At 46.3% G+C, this 17,183-nt stretch overlaps 4 protein-coding genes across 14 annotated transcripts in view; 2 read left to right on the top strand and 2 right to left on the bottom strand.

The window, feature by feature from the left end:
• RNF139 (ring finger protein 139) overlaps window positions 1–5,932 on the top strand; it is a 55,195-nt gene extending 49,263 nt beyond the window's left edge. Inside the window, exons 3-4 of the transcript XR_013447699.1 lie at window positions 5,440–5,557; window positions 5,738–5,932. The gene's annotated coding sequence lies outside the window, so the exon portion shown is untranslated. The remainder of the gene's footprint in view (window positions 1–5,439; window positions 5,558–5,737) is intronic.
• The window catches only part of TATDN1 (TatD DNase domain containing 1), a 42,283-nt gene extending 36,272 nt beyond the window's left edge, over window positions 1–6,011 (bottom strand). For all 4 annotated transcript variants that reach the window (XM_036116680.2, XM_078072038.1, XM_036116679.2 and 1 more), the window contains exon 1: window positions 5,926–6,011. In XM_036116680.2, the coding sequence (XP_035972573.1) occupies window positions 5,926–5,947 (22 nt within the window). In that variant the 5' untranslated portion in view covers window positions 5,948–6,011. The remainder of the gene's footprint in view (window positions 1–5,925) is intronic.
• A 7-nt stretch (window positions 6,012–6,018) lies between these two features.
• NDUFB9 (NADH:ubiquinone oxidoreductase subunit B9) lies at window positions 6,019–13,065 on the top strand. Its single transcript, XM_036116690.2, has 4 exons — window positions 6,019–6,181; window positions 8,701–8,893; window positions 9,525–9,638; window positions 12,835–13,065. Exons 1-4 carry the CDS (start codon window positions 6,081–6,083, stop codon window positions 12,964–12,966), a joined length of 540 nt encoding a protein of 179 aa, XP_035972583.1. The 5' UTR covers window positions 6,019–6,080; the 3' UTR covers window positions 12,967–13,065.
• A 756-nt stretch (window positions 13,066–13,821) lies between these two features.
• Window positions 13,822–17,183, bottom strand: part of MTSS1 (MTSS I-BAR domain containing 1) — a 160,007-nt gene continuing 156,645 nt past the window's right edge. For all 8 annotated transcript variants that reach the window (XM_078072024.1, XM_078072028.1, XM_078072030.1 and 5 more), the window contains one exon: window positions 13,822–16,771. In XM_078072024.1, coding sequence (XP_077928150.1) covers window positions 16,071–16,771 — 701 coding nt within the window. In that variant the 3' untranslated portion in view covers window positions 13,822–16,070. The remainder of the gene's footprint in view (window positions 16,772–17,183) is intronic.

Raw genomic sequence — 17,183 nt, 5'->3', positions numbered from 1 at the left:
CAAGAAATCCAATGAAATGGAGGAACTGCAGTTATGGAAAAAGAATTGGCTCAGGAGTCAGAATTCGAATTCGACAAATAAACAATGATGTTGGGCAAATCAGTGAGCCTTCCGGGCCTCAGTTTCCCCACTAATAGGGCATAACATTTCTCCTTCCAGGGATGAAATGTGGCTCAAACTGGAAAATGAATGTGAAAGCATTTTGCAAATTAAAAGCCTTATAAAATGTACTTACTATCATTACTGAGCACAGTATACATTCTGTAACATGCCAGTAACACATGGAATTTTAGTCAACATTAGCTACCCTGCCATACCACCTGGGTGGTTAACACTCTCAATTCATTATTCAATAGCCAAAGTGAGCCCATCTTTTTATACCTAATTCATGATGCAACTACGAAAATAAAGCCACTCAAAATCCTACTTATTTAAATTGTTCAGAATGCCCTAATTTAGTATAAGAGATACTATCTTTTCAATTAAAAAGTTGCTATCACAGGGGCACCTGGGTGGCTCAGTCAGTTAAGCATCTGACTCTTGGTTTTGGCTCAGGTCATGATCTCAGGGTGGTGAGATCGAGCCCCACGTCGGGCTCTGTGCTCAGTGCAAAGTCGGCTTAAGATTCTCTCTTTCCCTCTCTCTCCCCCTCTGCCCCTCTGCCGGCTCAAGAGGGCTCGCTCAAATAAAATTTTTTTATATATTTTTTTAATTTTATTTTATTATGTTGTGTTAATCACCATACATTACATCATTAGTTTTTGATGTAGTGTTCAAATAAAATCTTAAAAAAAAAAAGTTCCTATCACAAGGATGTGTTGTCAACAAACTCAAAAAAAGTGAACAAATAGTATATGAGAATCAATTTCTAGCTTGAAATAGCTTGAAAAACTAAGACAGATGGGGTGAGAGCATGATAGGAAGAAAGACAAGGTAGAAAATGACTACCGCTGATGGGGGAAATTGAGGGAGTCATACATTTAGTGGCACGTCGTCATCTTGTAAGGATCAGTGATGTTTCTTTTCCATTAATCTTTTTTAACTGGGTGGCTTTAAAAGCAGTAACTGCTTTACTGTTAAAAACTACTTCTGGTATTAATGAGATTTCTCAAAACAAGAGTGGAAAACTGCTTGCAACCAAAACAAAACCACATCTCCAAACTGATGCCTCACTGGGCTCAGTGAAACATGTCCTATCACTGTCACCTATGATCTAGGGATACAAATGGACAGTAGACAGGGTGTTTAAAATTGCTTCGGATTTGCTCAGCCTTCAGACAGAACTTCAACTTTACATGAAATACAGGAAATTAGAGGACAAGCTAAACACCAGCACACAGCAATCAGACAAATTCAAAAGACAGACTTCCGTGGGGCCACCAGCCAAGTGCTTCTCCGAGACGGTGCCACGAGGGAAAAGATGTGCTAGCTCAGGGGGTTGGCAAGCTGTTGCTGGCAGACCAACCCCTATCTTTCTTTGCCCCTGAGCTAAAAATGGTTTTACATTTTTAAATAGCTGGGGGCGGGGGGGGGGAAATCAAAAGAATAATAGGATTTTGTGAAACCTAAAAATTATAAGAAACTCAAGTTTCGGTGTCCAAAAAGGTTTACTGGAACACAGCCACACCCATCTGTTTATACAGTGTCCATGCCTGCTTCTGAGTGACAAGATCAGAGTATTTGCGATAGTGATCATATGGTCCACAAAATAAAAAATATATACTATATGGCCCTTAAGGGAAAAGCTGGCCAACCTCTGTGCTAGATACAAAACTTACGGGCATCCAAATACGTGGCTCTGGATTGGATACTGTTTTGGACACGACCACCTTATAAAAGAGGCTCCAGAGAGACCCCTTGCCCGTTCCATCACATGAGGACACAATGAGAAGGCAGCAGCTAGAAACCAGGAAGGGGGTCCTCACCAGAACGCAAACATGCTAGCGCCCTGACCGTGGACTTCCCAGCCTCCAGAACTGCGAGAAATACATTTCTTATTTATAAGTCACTCAATCTGCAATATTCTCTTATAACAGCCCAAATGGACTAAGGCAATCTATAACATCAGCTTCTCTCTCAAGGTGTACTTACCAAGTAGGTGGATTTTATCTCCCAGTCTATCAAACCTGTGCACTTCTTTCCGTCCCCCCCCACCATAACACTCCAGTCAGCCAACTCCAGCCCGAACGCCACTTTGACTCCCCTTCTGTTCTGTTCTCCACCCGACCCATGGTTTCTTTCATTCATAAATCTGATCATGACACTCTTTTTTTTTTTTGGGTGTTCAATAATTATTTATTGAAAGAAATGAGCAAATAAATCCCAGGCTCCGCTTAAGCCATCCCCACACACACACACACGCACACCCATGACACTCCAAACCCACGCGGAGATCATGACACTCTTAACTGGACTTCTATTAGGATGAAAATCAAGGTGCTAACATGGTAGGACCTTGGCTCTGCTAATCTCTTTAGCTCATTCTATACCATCCTCCCACCCTCTCAGCCCCTTCCCCATTTCTCTCTGTTCCAGACCCACTGGTCATTTTTTCAGTTCCTCAAAAGTACCACGTACCCTCTTGCCACAGGATGTTTGCACAGGCTGTTCTGTTTGGAACCTTCTGCCTTTCTTGGCCTACTGAACTCAATTTTTCAGAGCTCAGTCCAAGTGTCACTTCCTCAAGGAAACTTTTCTGACCTGCCGGACTGTTTTGTTCCTCACCAAATACCCGGAGAACCATGCTACCTTTCTTCAGTGCCCTCATGTCTGTAACTGTGGTAAAGCCCTTAGTGCATTCATGAGGCTGTCTCCACCACGAGACTGTGACCTAGTTTCTGACCACCACCGCTTCCTAGCATTTAGCACACTGGATGGCACACAGTAGAGACTCAGTAAATACTTTCACAGTAAATACTTTAAAAGGAATGAATGACTAGGTTGCTTAAGGGAATCAAAGACAAATAGGAAATACGATCCAATCCCTAGAGAAATGGAATATACAAAAAAGGTGGCCAAAAACCCCAACTGGCTTGCTTCTAGGGCCACAGGGCAGGATCAGAATCCTGTTGAAAAAAGACAACTACAGATTAATCCTAGGTACCTAAAAGCTGGATGGCCCGAAGGGATAGTTATGCTACTAATTACTGTCAGCTGCTCTCTCATTGGCCCATGGAGGGGGGTGGGGACTGCTAGACTAGGAATCATCTAAAGTCGTGCTGCTCAAACTAGGGGTGTTCCGGGGCGCCTGGTGGCTCAGTCAGTTAAGCTTCCAACTCTTGGTTTGGGCTCAGGTCATGATCTCAGGGTCCTGGGATCGAGCCCCACCTGGGGCTCCGCACTCAGCAGGGAGTCTGCTTGAGGATTCTCTCTCCCTCTCCCTTTGCCCCTCCCCCCACTTGAGCATGCATGCTCTCGAGCTCTAAAATAAATCAACCACCAAAAAAACAAACAAAATTATGGGTGTTCCACAGAGTATGTAACACTTCGAGATTTCATGGAGTTTCAATTTTACTTCAGAAGATTTAGGGGGTAAAATATCTTAATTTAAAAAGGGCACTATATTATTTCAAAGATAAACACAAAACATCCAAAGAAATGTAAATGCGTCAAGAGTTAGTTACACATCACTGCGGCCACCCCTACCACCCCTGGAATATGCTTCCTTCTACGCAGAAATCTATTAAACAACTAGGGAAGGATATACTTAAAAAGTTTAAACTGGCTATCTCAGGAGAGTAGGGAAAAAAATGTATTCAAAATAAACGCACCCTCTTCAAGAAGTCTTTCCGAACTTATCTTACCAAAAGGTTCAAATTCCTTTATCAATTTTCTTACCACCATGGTACTAAAACTACGTATATTGTTTTACCCATTCATTCATACTTCCATTGACCATCACTGTACTAAGTCCCTGGGAAACAAACACTACGGAGCATTTGCCTTAAGAGTGTGGTCTAGTGGGAAAGAGAGACACATACATATTTAATTATAAACTAATGTGTCAAAGGGTAGAGTTATGAAGTCTGCTCTTGCAACTAAAAATCAACTAAGCAAGAAGGTAGTCAGTGGGATATTAGAGGCAAAAGTGACATTATGGTCCCGAACTGCCACTCTAAAACCTTGTCCAAGGCAAGAAACAGCATGTCCAAGTGTTTGTCAAAGATAAAAGGGATGAGGCTGGAACAGAGGGCAGGACCAGAACACGGATCGGTTTTGTATGCTGGGTCAAGGTACTTCAACTATCCTGAGGACAGTAACTGAAGGATTTGAAGCAGAAAAAAACCGTAGTTGATTTTTACAGACCACAATGAAGGCTGTGTGTATGATGCGTTTAAGGAGACATGACTGGAGGCAGGGATTTAGTTTTAGATCACAAATAATAAGCTGTCTTTTCCTTGTGGAATGTTTCATGGCCCTTAGCCCATCTCCCCCACTAACTGTATCACAGATTGGAGTAGAGAAGCAGACAGACACCACACCTGGAAAATGTCTACAACTACTGAGGACTACACCCCAACCCCACCCCTGGCTCTCCCACAGCATTTTTATGCTTCTTTTGTGGCACTGAAAACACTCTCCCCTGCACTTGCTTTGACTGTACATATCTCTCTAGTCCGAAAAATAACTGCACCACTCGAATCTTTCATAGTTCCAAAAAGTTAGCACAAAGTCTTTGGAAAAAATATCGCTTAAAATAACTCTCAGATCTAAGACTACATTTCCAATTGCCCAGTAAATGTTTCCAGCTGGACGTCCTATAAGACTCTCAAATTTAACCTAATCCACATGGATCTCACTACATCTCCTACCCATTGCCAAACTAATTATGCTTCCATTTCATATTTAGGTATTTATCCCAACTCTGAGTCATCTCTGACTGTTCACTCTCCCTTACTCCCATGAACACCCGCCAAATGCTGCATATGTACATCTCTTCTATTTCTCTCTCCTTTTTCCACTGCCCTAGTTCAAGCTCGGAAATGTTTCCCCATCTCTCCCCCTCCCCCATAGAACCTGCAGTAACTAACAGGATTGCCTTATTAAAGCAGAGATGTGGTCATTGCCCTTTCCCACCTTCAAGTAGCTGGAAACACCCCAAAGACAAGATCACACCCAGCTTTACTAACTGTTGTAACGCACAGCCCCAGGTTCCTGGTACATAACTGGCATTCCATGATTCATTTGATGAAGAAAGGTTGAAAGCCTTCAGCGAAGCTCCACTCTACACACTAAAAGTAAACTCAGCCAGACCTTTGAGTCCCAAGTTATCCTTCCAATCCTAACTCTACAGCTTTTCCCATGTGCCTGGTAGTAAATACTCTTACCCCTTTGGTTCCTGTCGCATCTTCCCCCGTCTTGTTCTACTGATGGTGAACAGATTATTGTTCTTGCCAAGTAATTGAATTTGTTTTTCTCCCCACTATTTGTGTCCTCCAGTTTCTGCACCAGATGGTGATGCCAGCAGATCAGGGACCGGGTCTCTGCGCCCTGTGTTCCTAGCCGGTGCCTGGCCCCCCAGGAGCGCTCAGTAACTGTGCTATGAATGCACGAATTAGTGAGTGAACGGGTGCGACACCGAGAGGGGAAGGGGCGGGAGGTGCACATGGGATGGAGGGGAATACAATGAGTGGCCTCTTTTTTTGGCCTACTTTTGCTTCCTTTTTTTCTTTTTACTGAATACAACACACATGTTGGAAAGCGCATACATCATTGTACAGCTCGTTAATTTTCACAGATGTGTGATACCAGCACCCAGGCCGAGAAGCAGAATATTAACGACACCCAGAAGCCTCCCCGCGCCCTCTTCCACTGAGTGTCCTCTCGACCTTCAGAAAGCCGGAGAGCTCAAGTCCTGGGCCCTTGGCCGCGGTAAGCGACGCCCGTGGGTGGTCTGAAAAGCCCAAGAACCGAGAAGACGCTTACCCACAAACTTGAAGCGACTCATGTTAGCAGCGCCGGCTCCTCCCCGGCGGAAGCGGAAGTAGTCGCCGTCGCCCCGCCCTTCCGGCTGCCCCGCCCCTAGGCCCGGCCTCCGGCTTCCCGGCAGCCCCCGCGGCCGCTGGAGGAAGCGGGTCGTCATGGCGTTCTGCGGGCCGGGTCCCTACCTGACCCACCAGCAAAAGGTGTTGCGGCTTTATAAGCGGGCGCTGCGCCACCTGGAGTCGTATTGCGTCCACAGGTGGGAGAGGGAGAGCCGGGGCGCGGGGAGGTGACCCCGGGGATCCTCACAGAGGCTGAGAGGCCTTGGGGGACCGAGCGACTCAAGGACATGGGGGACGAAGTGGGAAGGCGGCCATAGACTCGGGTTCAAATCCACGCTTCGTCGCTTCTAGCTGCGAGACCTTGAAGAGTTGTTTATCTGGCCCAGGCCTCAGTTTTCTGTTCAGGAAGAGCGACGCAGGACCAGCGCAGAGGGTTGCTTGACGATTAAATAAAGGAAAGTGCCTAAAACTCTAGTTGTGCGTCCAGCGCTCACTATATAAGAGCTTTCTTCTTGACCTTCTTGTTGCTAATATTAGCAGCAGGAATATGTGCATTGTTTTCTGTAGTCCTCATAACAACTCCAGGAGTTAGGGATTATTTAGCCTTAATTTACAAGTAAGAAAATAGGCATGGAGAGTAACTTGCCAAGGCCCTACAGCTGGTGAGTGGCCGGCCAGGATTAAAACCCAGGTGCTAACCTCAAAGCATCACCAGTCTCCCACTTCTCCAATCAACTTTCCTCTTTTTAGCTTCAGCCCTTTCCACTATTTTCACATCCACATAATTCTTTACCAGCCACGTCGTTCTCTTTCTTCTCTCCATCCGAGAGTAGTCTTAGGACAGAGTCTTAAAACATGGATTTTCGTTACCTGGAGGCAGTGCATGTGTGTGGATGCTGGGCCTCCACTGCCTCATGGGAATCCTAAAGCCTAGTCCCAGGAGAAGGGCTTCTGGGAGAAACCTCTAAACGATGGGAAACTAAGTAGGTCTGGAAAAGTTGTGGAGGGTATCCTTAAAGCCCACATTGCATATTTGTGAGTATTGGAAAGTCATTGACCTACTTTGCTAGACAAAGATGGCCAGGTTCATTGTAACATTGTTAGTTTCTTCCCTGATTTGTTCCTTATTCATTCATCTGACAAAATTTGCAACTCAGGTTCTATGCTGGCTACTGAATAAACAAAAACTAGTAAGTCCTGTTTCTCAGCTGTAACCGCTCACGGATTAATGGGGAAGATGGACATGTAAACAAATAAGAATTATCACTCTTATAAAGATGAAGGAAGTTGAGCTGTCAAGAATTCAGATAACACTGAACTGCATCTGGGAGTATTAAAATCCATAGTCCTGGAGGAGAAGATGAAAGCATCTCCTATGATAACACTGACTCAGTGGTTTTTAAGTCTCACTGACGTCCTCTCCCAGGACTTTTCTTCATCCATTTGTCCTCCGTGCTATTTGTTCTCCATGGTTCCATCCCAGGTCCTTGGTGGTGGTGTATATGCTTTGGGCAGCCTCATCTAATGCTGGGACTTGAGTTACCACCTAGGCTCACTTGTCTCTAGAGCTGTTTTCCATTTATTTGTTAGATAACCTACAGTTCTCTGAAACTCAACTTGTCTTAATGCCTTAAAACCAAACTCTACCTCATTTTGATTTTCTTTCTAAATTCCCTGTCTCAGCTAATAGCATTGATTAGTAATTCAGTCACTCAGCTTTAAGTCTTAGAATCGTTCTTAAGTACTCCCTACTTATTCCGATGCCAGTGACACACGTGCTTGTATGCAGTGTTTATTTGGACACTGATTTTTGTAAATTCTCTCCACAGTGTAATAATATTGTAACTGACATTGAGCAGAGGAGGTACCAGGCATCTGTCTGAAGTGTGTTGATATGTTTTAACTCCTCAAATCTTTAGGATACTTTTAAGATCTAGATACTGTTACTAACACTTTTGTAGAGGAGGAACCCATGGCCTAAAGACATTAATTTACCCAGATTACACAGCTAGTAAACTAAGATTTAGTCTGAAACGATCTGATTTTAGCAGACACTCTCATAATTCTGTAATGTAAATGTTTCTCTCCTGTCTCCTACCATCACAGGTGCCTGCTTCAGGCCCTTCTCATCTGTGGCTTGGATTATTGTCGAAGCCAAATGATCTCTGCTTCCGTTTCTTCTAGAACCTGACCTTAACTTGCCTACAATCGTGCAGTTAGTGTCAGAATTAGGATTCAAACCCAGATCTGTGTGATTGATTCAAGCAATAGTTTCCAGTGTGTAACACCTCCCTTCCTACTCACCTTTGTATCTCCAGAATTTAGCACAGTGCCTAGCACAAGGTAGGAGGAATCTCAGTAAATTGTCATTCAATGAGTGTTGAATGATCCGACAGAGGCTGTAGTTTTTCTCTCTTGCAAATTATCTTTTTTTGTGTGTGTTTGAATCAGCATTCCTTTTTTGGAGGAGAGAGAGGGGAAAGTGGTTAGGTTGTGTTTAATACAGTATTTTTTTTTGCTGCTGCCGCCGTGTGGGGGGCTGCCGAGGAGGCAGTCATAATGATGTGGCTGCTTCATTGGCAGGGTCTGGGGTGCCTCCAGGTAGTTACGCTACACATTCAGAAAACGTTAGTAGAAGTGCAGCCTCTTGTCAGACAGTAATCCTGCTCAGCTGAGTAGATAACCTTTCTAATCTCCAAAACCATTTTGGTTAAAGGGACAAATACCGGTACTTCGCTTGTTTGATGAGAGCCCGGTTTGAAGAACATAAGAATGAGAAGGACATGGTGAAGGCCACCCAACTGCTGAGGGCGGCGGAGGAAGAATTCTGGCACAATCAGCATCCTCAGCCATACATCTTCCCTGAGTCTCCAGGAGGGACCTCCTATGAGAGATATGAGTGTTACAAGGTAGGTGAGCACTGCAGTGGTGACTGCCTTCGGAGAGGCAGACCTTTTTTCTCCCGTCCCAAACCTCAGCCCCAAATCCGCTTGCCCCGTTAGGGGCAGCTAGGCAAATTTCTTTCCTGCCAGTGGTAAATACTTTTCTATTTGCAGGTGTCCATTTTCTCTGTCCCAGGTGACATTCTTGTCGCCTTGTCTTTCTGAACTCAGCTCCAAGGTCTTGGAGTATCTTTTTGGCAAAACAATGCGCTAAATTACTTGGTATATAACTCATTTTGGGATCTTAAAGTTAACCAATTCGGATTGGTGCTTAGTATTTTGGAGCAATTACGGTTAACAGTCCCGCACCGCGTCGAGCTGCTCTGTGTAATTAGAGAATGCAGATCAGAGAGGATTGGTGCCAGCTGTCTTTGAACTGACCTTGAGGTTTCTCAGCCCTTGGCTCTCTGACTCTGAGATGTTCTGTGTCAGGGTCAGCTCACCCTCCGTAGGTCGTTGTGCAGCACCTGAGACGTCTGATGCTTGCAGTGGGTATAAAAATACACCGTCATTTTTGCCTTTTGCCTCCTGAGCAGGCCCTGCAGGTGGCATGCCCACACCTCCTATGGGCTGACGCGGTGATTTCCCCTCCTGACAGGTGCCCGAGTGGTGCTTAGATGACTGGCATCCCTCCGAGAAGGCGATGTATCCTGATTACTTTGCCAAGAGAGAGCAGTGGAAGAAGCTGCGGATGGAAAGCTGGGAGCGGGAGGTGAGTCTTCCCTGCCTTTCGCCTCACGGTTTGGCCCACATGGTCCGCGCCTGGAAGGGGCTCAGGTTCTTGTCCCCAGGTGCAGAAGTCCAGAGTCCAGTTATGACAGTTACTGCGGCCCCTTGCCTCTCAGACACACTTGCGTTTCTAAATGTGGTAAACGTAACCTTTACAGCCTTCTTGCAAACGGGTGACAGGGTGTCGCTGGTCTCTTTGGGTTTTCTGCTCTTTGATTTTGCTTCTCCCCTCCTTCTCCTCAGTCCTCTGCCTGACCATCTTCCTGTACCCTCCTTTCCCTGAACTTTCCTCTCCACCAGCGTCTTGGACATTTTTCATTCGTGGTGTCTGATTTACATTTTTAAAAGCTCAACTTTACTGTAGTGTGAAGAGTATATTGGAGAGGGCAAGAGGAGAAGTGGAGAGACCAATTTGGGGTTGTTGCAGTTTGGTCAGAAGATTATGGCAACCAGCATGGGGGTAGGGGGGATGCAGTGAATAGGGAAAGAAATCGATTCAGGGTATCATTTGGCGGGATATGAAGGCTGACTGGATGTGGGGGATGCATGAGGGACAGGGAGGAATCGAGAATGAGATCCACGTTAACACCTGGAGTCTGGTGATGGTTTATTGAGATGAAGAAGAGGAAAAAACGGGCACCAGTCGGTTAAACATCTGACTCGCGATTTCTGCTCAGGTCGTGATCTCAGGGTTGTGAGATGGAGCCCCATGTCCGGCTTCACACAGTGGGGAGTCTGCTTCTCTGCCCCTGCCCCTGCATGTTCCCTCTCTCCCTCTCTCTCAAATAAATAAAAAATAAAAAAAAAGAAAAAACAGGTGTCAGGGGGACAAGTAAGTGTTTGGTTTTAAATTTGTTAAATTTGAGAATGCTGTGAGACACCAAGTGAGATGTGAATAGGCGACTTTGGGTGTAGGAACCTGGAACTCAAAGGAGAGATTGGAGCTCGAAACAAATTTGTGAGTTATCCATTGTTTTAAAAGCTGTGGAAATGAAGGAGATCCTTATGAGAGAGGAGAAAGAGCAGAAAAGTCACAGGCGCTCCCACTTGCGGAGGTGAGGAAAGGAGGCAGCAAAGCACCCAGCAAGGGGAGAGGGGTGACAGCGAGTCCAAGCCAAGAGAAAGTGTTTCAGGAACAGCCAGTCAGGGTTGGTCATTTTTGCTGAAAGTTGCTAAAAGGTGGAATAGAGTGAGGGCCGGAAATAATGTCCACGGACTGTGGCTGTAGGAAGGGCATTCGTGACCTTGGAGAGCCTTTTCTGGAGGGTTTAATCACACCAGTAAGAGTGAGCAGAAGGTAAGAGAGAGAAGACAGTGGCGGGGGGAGGGGGAGGAATTCTTGAGAAGTTTCGCTGGAACAGTAACTGGAGGCCAAGGCATTATTTTCTTTTTAAGATAAGAAATGATGCATGTGTGCTGAGAGAAGGTTCGGGGCGAGGGAGAAATGGACAGTGTTGAAGCAAGGTGGAAGAGGTCAAGGGGGAAAGCTTTGGAGAAGAGCGACGGGATCCCAAGCACGTGTGAGGGCCTCTGAAAGGAGAACGGGTTCTTCCTCCACTAGAACTGCATAGACGGTGCATGTACATACATCCGGGCTGGAAGGTTTGACGATGGGAAAACGAGAGTTCTATGTGACAGCTTCTCTGTTTTAGCAAAGAGGAAAAAGGCATGAAGTGGGCGCAGCCTGTTTTGGAGAATGTGGAGAAGATGTGGGAGTCACGGCAGAGGATGAGATCGCTGGGAATAATGATAGGATTGCCAGGTGGTGGTGAAGGCCCATTTGAAGTTGGGACTAATTAATGTGTTGTGACGTTGGTTTGTTGCAGCATTTTTTTCTTTCTAGCAACACCAGCTGTCTGGGTGCAGTCTGGAAGGTGGATGGTGTGGTGTGTCCAGTGGAGAGTGTCGAGAGACTAGAGGTTACTCAGAAGGGAGTGATTGCCATGATGGGATGGAAGCGGCTAAAGCAGGCACAGAGTCGGGAGGCTGATGCAGAGAAGGACAAATTGGGTCAGAGGATCTGTGAACTGGCAATTTCTGCGTTTCAAAAAGCATTTTCAAGGGGACATTTAAGCACATGAGCTGGAGAGGACTTCTGTGGTTAGATAGTGAGATATTTGATCCACGATTGTCTTTTAAGATTTAGAGAGCACACACTCGAGCTGGGGGGGGGGGGGGGTGGCGGGCAGAGGGAGAGAATCCTTGAGTGGACTCCCTGCTCAGGGCAGAGCCCAGTGCGGGGCTTGATCCCAGGACCCTGAGATCGTGACCTGGGCCAAAACCAAGAGTCAGACAGTTCACCGACAGAGCCACCCAGGCGCCCCTGATTCATGACTTATATGTTCTTTTAAGTTATATATAATTTGAAAGTTATATGGGTTCTGGTGATAAGGTCCAGGATGTTGACTGCAGAAGTTGTTGGCCAAGGTGGAGTGAAAGGAGAGTCATTGTGACCAAGGAGGGCAGTGCTTGCTAAGAAATGTCTCCTCATTTGTAAACTGGAGGTGTGTTTATTCATGGAGAGCAGCAGGTTTGCTCTTCAGCTGGTGCCGGATAACCTCCTCTTCTCCACAAAAACCTTCTTTACCTAGTTCGTCTCACTGTTATTAAACAGCACATACGCTAGAGACTCAGGTCACCCACGATCCAGAATTGAGTTTTCTGGAGGAAGCTTTAGAAAACCATTATCTGGGGAGGGGGTCCCTTACATGTCCTCTTCTATGGGGACAGTGATAGTCTTGGAGATCACTGGAACTTGGGGTGGGTGGGCAGGATCAGGCAGAACAGAGCACATTTTCACATGTGATTTCATGGTATCTCTTGTCCTGGTCGCTATTGGGGGGGGCTTTAAAATGAACATCTCTAATATATATGAATTAAGGTTTCCTAATGGTGCTTTTGGAGAGCACGTAGCTGAGACATAAAAATATTTTTTAGGGGGTACAGGTCGGGGACCATAACAAAGGGAATGGGACTGGTAATGGTCAGTTTTGCATCGTAAGAGATGGGGTGGGAGGGTTTCTCAGCTTTGCTGTTTTAAGAATGGGAAAACCCTTAAGCAGAATTGTTTCTCTGAGTTAAACTGTGGGTATAAACATAAGGCAGGTATATATAAAAACCACCGCGGCAGGTTTTCCAGTCAGCTCGACTCTGATGGTTCCTCCCTTCCCCCTTTCCAGGTTAAGCAGCTGCAGGAGGAAACCCCAGTTGGTGGTCCCAGCACTGAAGCTTTGCCCCCGGCCCGGAAGGAAGGTGATCTGCCCCCGCTGTGGTGGCACATTGTGACCAGGCCCCGGGAGCGGCCCATGTAGCGGGAGAGGGAGACACCCCACCAGCCAGTCGCGCTTGCAAGTGAAATAATTTACAGCACATAGACACACTTGCCCTAATAAAAGTAACTCAATACGGTACGACTGCTGCGTTCTTCCGGGGGTCTGCACGACGCCAAGCGCGTGTGCCCCCGTCGTCTCTTCCCACTTGCGCAGAGAAGTATGGGAAGTGTGGCCAAGTGTCCTCTGCCCCAGGAAGTCCTATTGCTAGCACGTGTTATCAGGGAAAACAGCAGAACCAGATACAAGATTTACTCTTGAGGATTTTAGTTGAACAGACCCTATTTGAAGGCTTAGTGACTGGGATGAATACAAAGAGAAGGTATGCAAATCCTGAGGACTTGAGAAAATCTTTTTGGTTTTGTAAAGGTGCCAGGAATGACATTTTAGTGTGATTAAAAGGTTAACTCTAAGCAGCACATACTCAACGAATCAGCCTGGAGTTCACGGGCTTCGCTCGGGAGCGGAGGTTTGGGGGCTGGGGTGCAGCTTCCCCGGGACGGTTTTCCGGCTCTGCCTCTCTACTGTAGCTTGGGTGGTCTGCGGGCTCCCAGGTGAGGGGACAGCAGAACTCTAAGTGTTGGAAGAAGTGTCTTTAAAAGGTAGAGCCATTTTTAAAACCATCATCAACCAAACCCATTGGCTTTCAGTTGGTGATAACTCACTAGAATTACGTTCAAACAGTTCATGAGTGGAGGCTGCTAGTGTTCTTAGGGCCCAGGGCCATCCCAGAAGTAACGTTCTCTGGTTTCCTAGTAAGCCTAGTCGGAGTCTCCGTGCGTCTCCTAACAGTTGATGAAGACTTGCAACTGAATTTTAATAAGTCTTGACATCCAGGACTTTTTCTAGTGGTTCTTTATTTATAATGTAGGCTGAAGCAATTGTTACAAGGTAGAAGGGAGACACATTACACAATTGTTATTTATACAAGTTTAGAACAAAAAACTGCACGGGGAGAGGTCAACTCTCAGTACGAACTAGCAACTAAACCACAATAATTTACCTTTAGAAACGATTTCTTTATTTTTAGCTGTGACCCTGCTTTTACAATATGCAAAAACACAAACAGAACTACCCAAGGTGTGTCCTCACATTCTTTCTACATTGAATTTGGCAACATTTTATATTAAATTTATTCAGATTATACTAACGTTTAAAAACTAAACAAGTGAAAAGCTGTACCAAGGTACAGTTACATCCATTTATTTCCAAGGTTTAAAATACCACTTTTATCTATTGTAATTACCTTGCAGTGATTTCTGCTTTTGCAAAAACCATCTCAAGCATCATATGCACAATGCATCAGCTACTTTTAGTCATCAAGATTGGTGGGCTAAACCACAGGCACTACTGTTGCTTATATTCTGTAGAAGGAGCTTGTTTTTCAAAGAAAAAAAGCTTGAATAGTTTCTAATAATCATGCCTTTGCTTTAAAGCCATAACATAAAATGCCCTTGAGCAATCACAGCAGTGTTAAATGTTAATATATAGAACAGTGACTGTACAGGTACGTTACTCTCACATCCGATGCAGTTAGGTATGAAAGCAGAAGATTATGTAATTGAAGATCAGAGCCAACAGAAACCTGCAGGGTCTGCGGGACCCACCAAGCTCCGGTTTCTTCAAGAGAAACTGACCCGAGTGCTAAGGGGCTTGCTTGGTCTTTTTGGACATGTCTTCTCCAAACAAGATCCCTTTAAATCTACAAATCTCTGTTGGCTTTAGGGAATGGGCATTAGAACAAATTTAACTTTCACTTAAAAAAGAAAAGACATAAATCCATTCCAAAAAACATTACCTAGAATACCAAAAAAAAAAAAAAAAGAAGGGACAGTATAGTGGTCAGATTCCCAGTGACAATAAATAAATCCTCCGCTCTTCAATGTTTGGTATGATGCCAATTAACTGCCACTTATTTAAAAGAAGAGAAGAAAAACAAGCCCCCAGGTCGGTAAACACATTGGCAAGTTGCTAGATTCCAAGCTGGTTACCCTTGTTAAATCCGCTCGAGTTTGTTCAAAATATTTGGGCTTTTCAACGCGCCCAGCCTGCTGGGCACGGTTAAGTAAAAGGCATTGGCTATATCTAAGAATTCCCTGCTATCATTTTTAAATGTTTTCACATTTTTAAAACTGCCTTACCCTTTTTGGATGTATTTGGATTCAATGAACGTGGGTACGAGAGACGAGTAACTGAAGGGGGGCGGGGGGGGGGCTCTGGGTCTACCCGGTGGCGGCAGCATGCACGGGACTGGAGGTGGGTGCTGTGTGCAGTCAAGAGGAATCGTGGGACAAAGGAAGTCCTTAAACACCCTACAGAAACAAACACTGCAATCCAGTATGGCTTATTCGGATGCATTTACCATGAAGCTACTAGAAATTCAACCTACGAGGCTACTCTTAAATGTTAACAGGATCGGCTATGTTGACTGTGTGCCCCTCCCACGGCCCTCCCCCCCAATCCCAACAGAGTCTACCATTTCCGGATTTACTTCACTCCGAATATTGCTCATCATTTGTTACTCCTGCTTTTCTCAGCCAGAACATACTCCATGTAAATGAAGATTTTAACCCTTGATCCATTTTGTTTGTACATTAAAATAACTTGAATTTGCTTCTAAGCCAGACTACTACAATGCATCTACAAAAGCTTGCAGGAAAAAAAGGAGAGAGAAAAGAAAAGGCTAATAAGTAGAGTTATCCTTTTTTCTGAAATTAACTACTTTGTGTTTCCCCTTGCCCCGACCACCCCCCCCACCCATTATGCATTTAAAATTTTACAAAGACTTGTAAAAAAGTTAAATGGAATTTGGCACCTTCAGAAAAATCAAAAGGGAAACTAAGATTAGAATGTGCAGAAAGAAAACGGTCAATATTTACAAATTAAAAGATCAAAGTTATGTCAGTTACATATGTTGCTTTTAATTCTTATCTAAAGGTGTCGAGTACTTTCAAAAGAGCTGTATTCTGAGTTGCCTACAAAATCTTTTGTCTGATTATAGATTGGAATGGATCGAGACAAATTAGGTTTTATGAATTAAACAGTTCCTTCCCCCACTGGCAGCATTTCTTGGGAGCCTAGCGCGCCTACGAGAAGCGAGGGGCTGAGCGGTCGTTGGTCGTGGTCTTCTTCAGTTTCACGCCCCTTCGGATGGCGTTCAGCATGTCTTCCCCTTGCGGAGTATCTCTCGGGCTCAGCTCTGCAGCATCGCTCTCCGGGATCTGGCCTGGGGAAGCAGTGGCACTTGGGGGATCCCTCTCCTGGTCTTCGGCCTCGCTCTCTGGAATCGCCTGTCTGTGCTCCTCGGGGATACTTGGCTTCGGGCCTGGGAGAGGAGGGTTGACGGAGGCTTGGCCGCTCCACATGGAGGAGGGCATGCTGGTGACACCCTGGGGGCCCTCGCCCACAGACGGCGACTCGGGGCTGTGCTCACCCCTCTCCTCTGGCCCGTCCGGGGGCGCGGGCAACACCCCGGGGAGGTCTGGGACGGTTGGGGTCTTGACGGGGATCACGGGGGTCTTGATGGGGATGGGGCCGGCTCCGATGGTCCCCCGGCGGACAGAAGGCTTGGTGGAAGGGGTCCGTCGGATGGTTGCAACCCCCGGGGTGACCATAGCAGGTCCGAGGGTGGTGGGGAGGCCAGCCGTTGAGGCTGGGCGCTTGGCCTGGAACATCCGTCGGTAGGACTGGCTGATGTCGCTGTTTCTCGGGATGGTGGAGGATTTGTCAAACTCCTGCTGATCTGCCTCCTGGTCGCCACTTACAGAGAAATAATCATAATCTGAAACTGATGATAAGATTTGATTAGGACTCTCCGCGGCAGCAGCTCTGCTTTTCGGTTCTTTGGTGTTGGAGGAACAAAAGGCACAAGAGGCAAGATGCGTTACCCGCCACCTCATCCCCAGCCTCCCCCAATCTCTGCACCATCCTGAGAAGCCCTCGACGTCCGAGCAGTCCCCGCAGGGGTCTTCGGTTCCCCGCTCTAACCCTGGGCCCCAGGACGGCAGCGTCTCCGGGAGGTATAAGGGGGCGCGCGGGAAGAGACGAGGAACTGCACACCCCCGCCGGGCCGGAAGCAGACGTGAGGATCCAGCCTCAGCCGGACTACCACCGCCCCCCCGAGTCACGCGTCGGGCAAAGGCCGGAGAGAGATCGGAGCCCCGGGCGCTGAGCCCCCGAAAAGACGCGCGGAGTCAGGC

The sequence above is a fragment of the Halichoerus grypus genome, chromosome 5 (genome assembly GCF_964656455.1).
Source record: "Halichoerus grypus chromosome 5, mHalGry1.hap1.1, whole genome shotgun sequence".
In the NCBI taxonomy this organism is placed as follows: domain Eukaryota; kingdom Metazoa; phylum Chordata; class Mammalia; order Carnivora; family Phocidae; genus Halichoerus; species Halichoerus grypus.
The sequence above is the reverse complement of the archived record's forward strand: the minus strand, read 5'-3'. Positions and strand labels throughout refer to the sequence as shown.

Excerpts from the sequence above, each read along its gene's own strand:
- NDUFB9 (XM_036116690.2), top strand. The coding sequence starts at position 6,081 with ATGGCGTTCTGCGGGCCGGGTCCCTACCTGACCCACCAGCAAAAGGTG. Across the intron at positions 6,182-8,700 it reads GAGTCGTATTGCGTCCACAG|GGACAAATACCGGTACTTCG; the intron begins GTGGGAGAGGGA and ends TTTTGGTTAAAG. Across the intron at positions 9,639-12,834 it reads TGGAAAGCTGGGAGCGGGAG|GTTAAGCAGCTGCAGGAGGA; the intron begins GTGAGTCTTCCC and ends CCCCCTTTCCAG.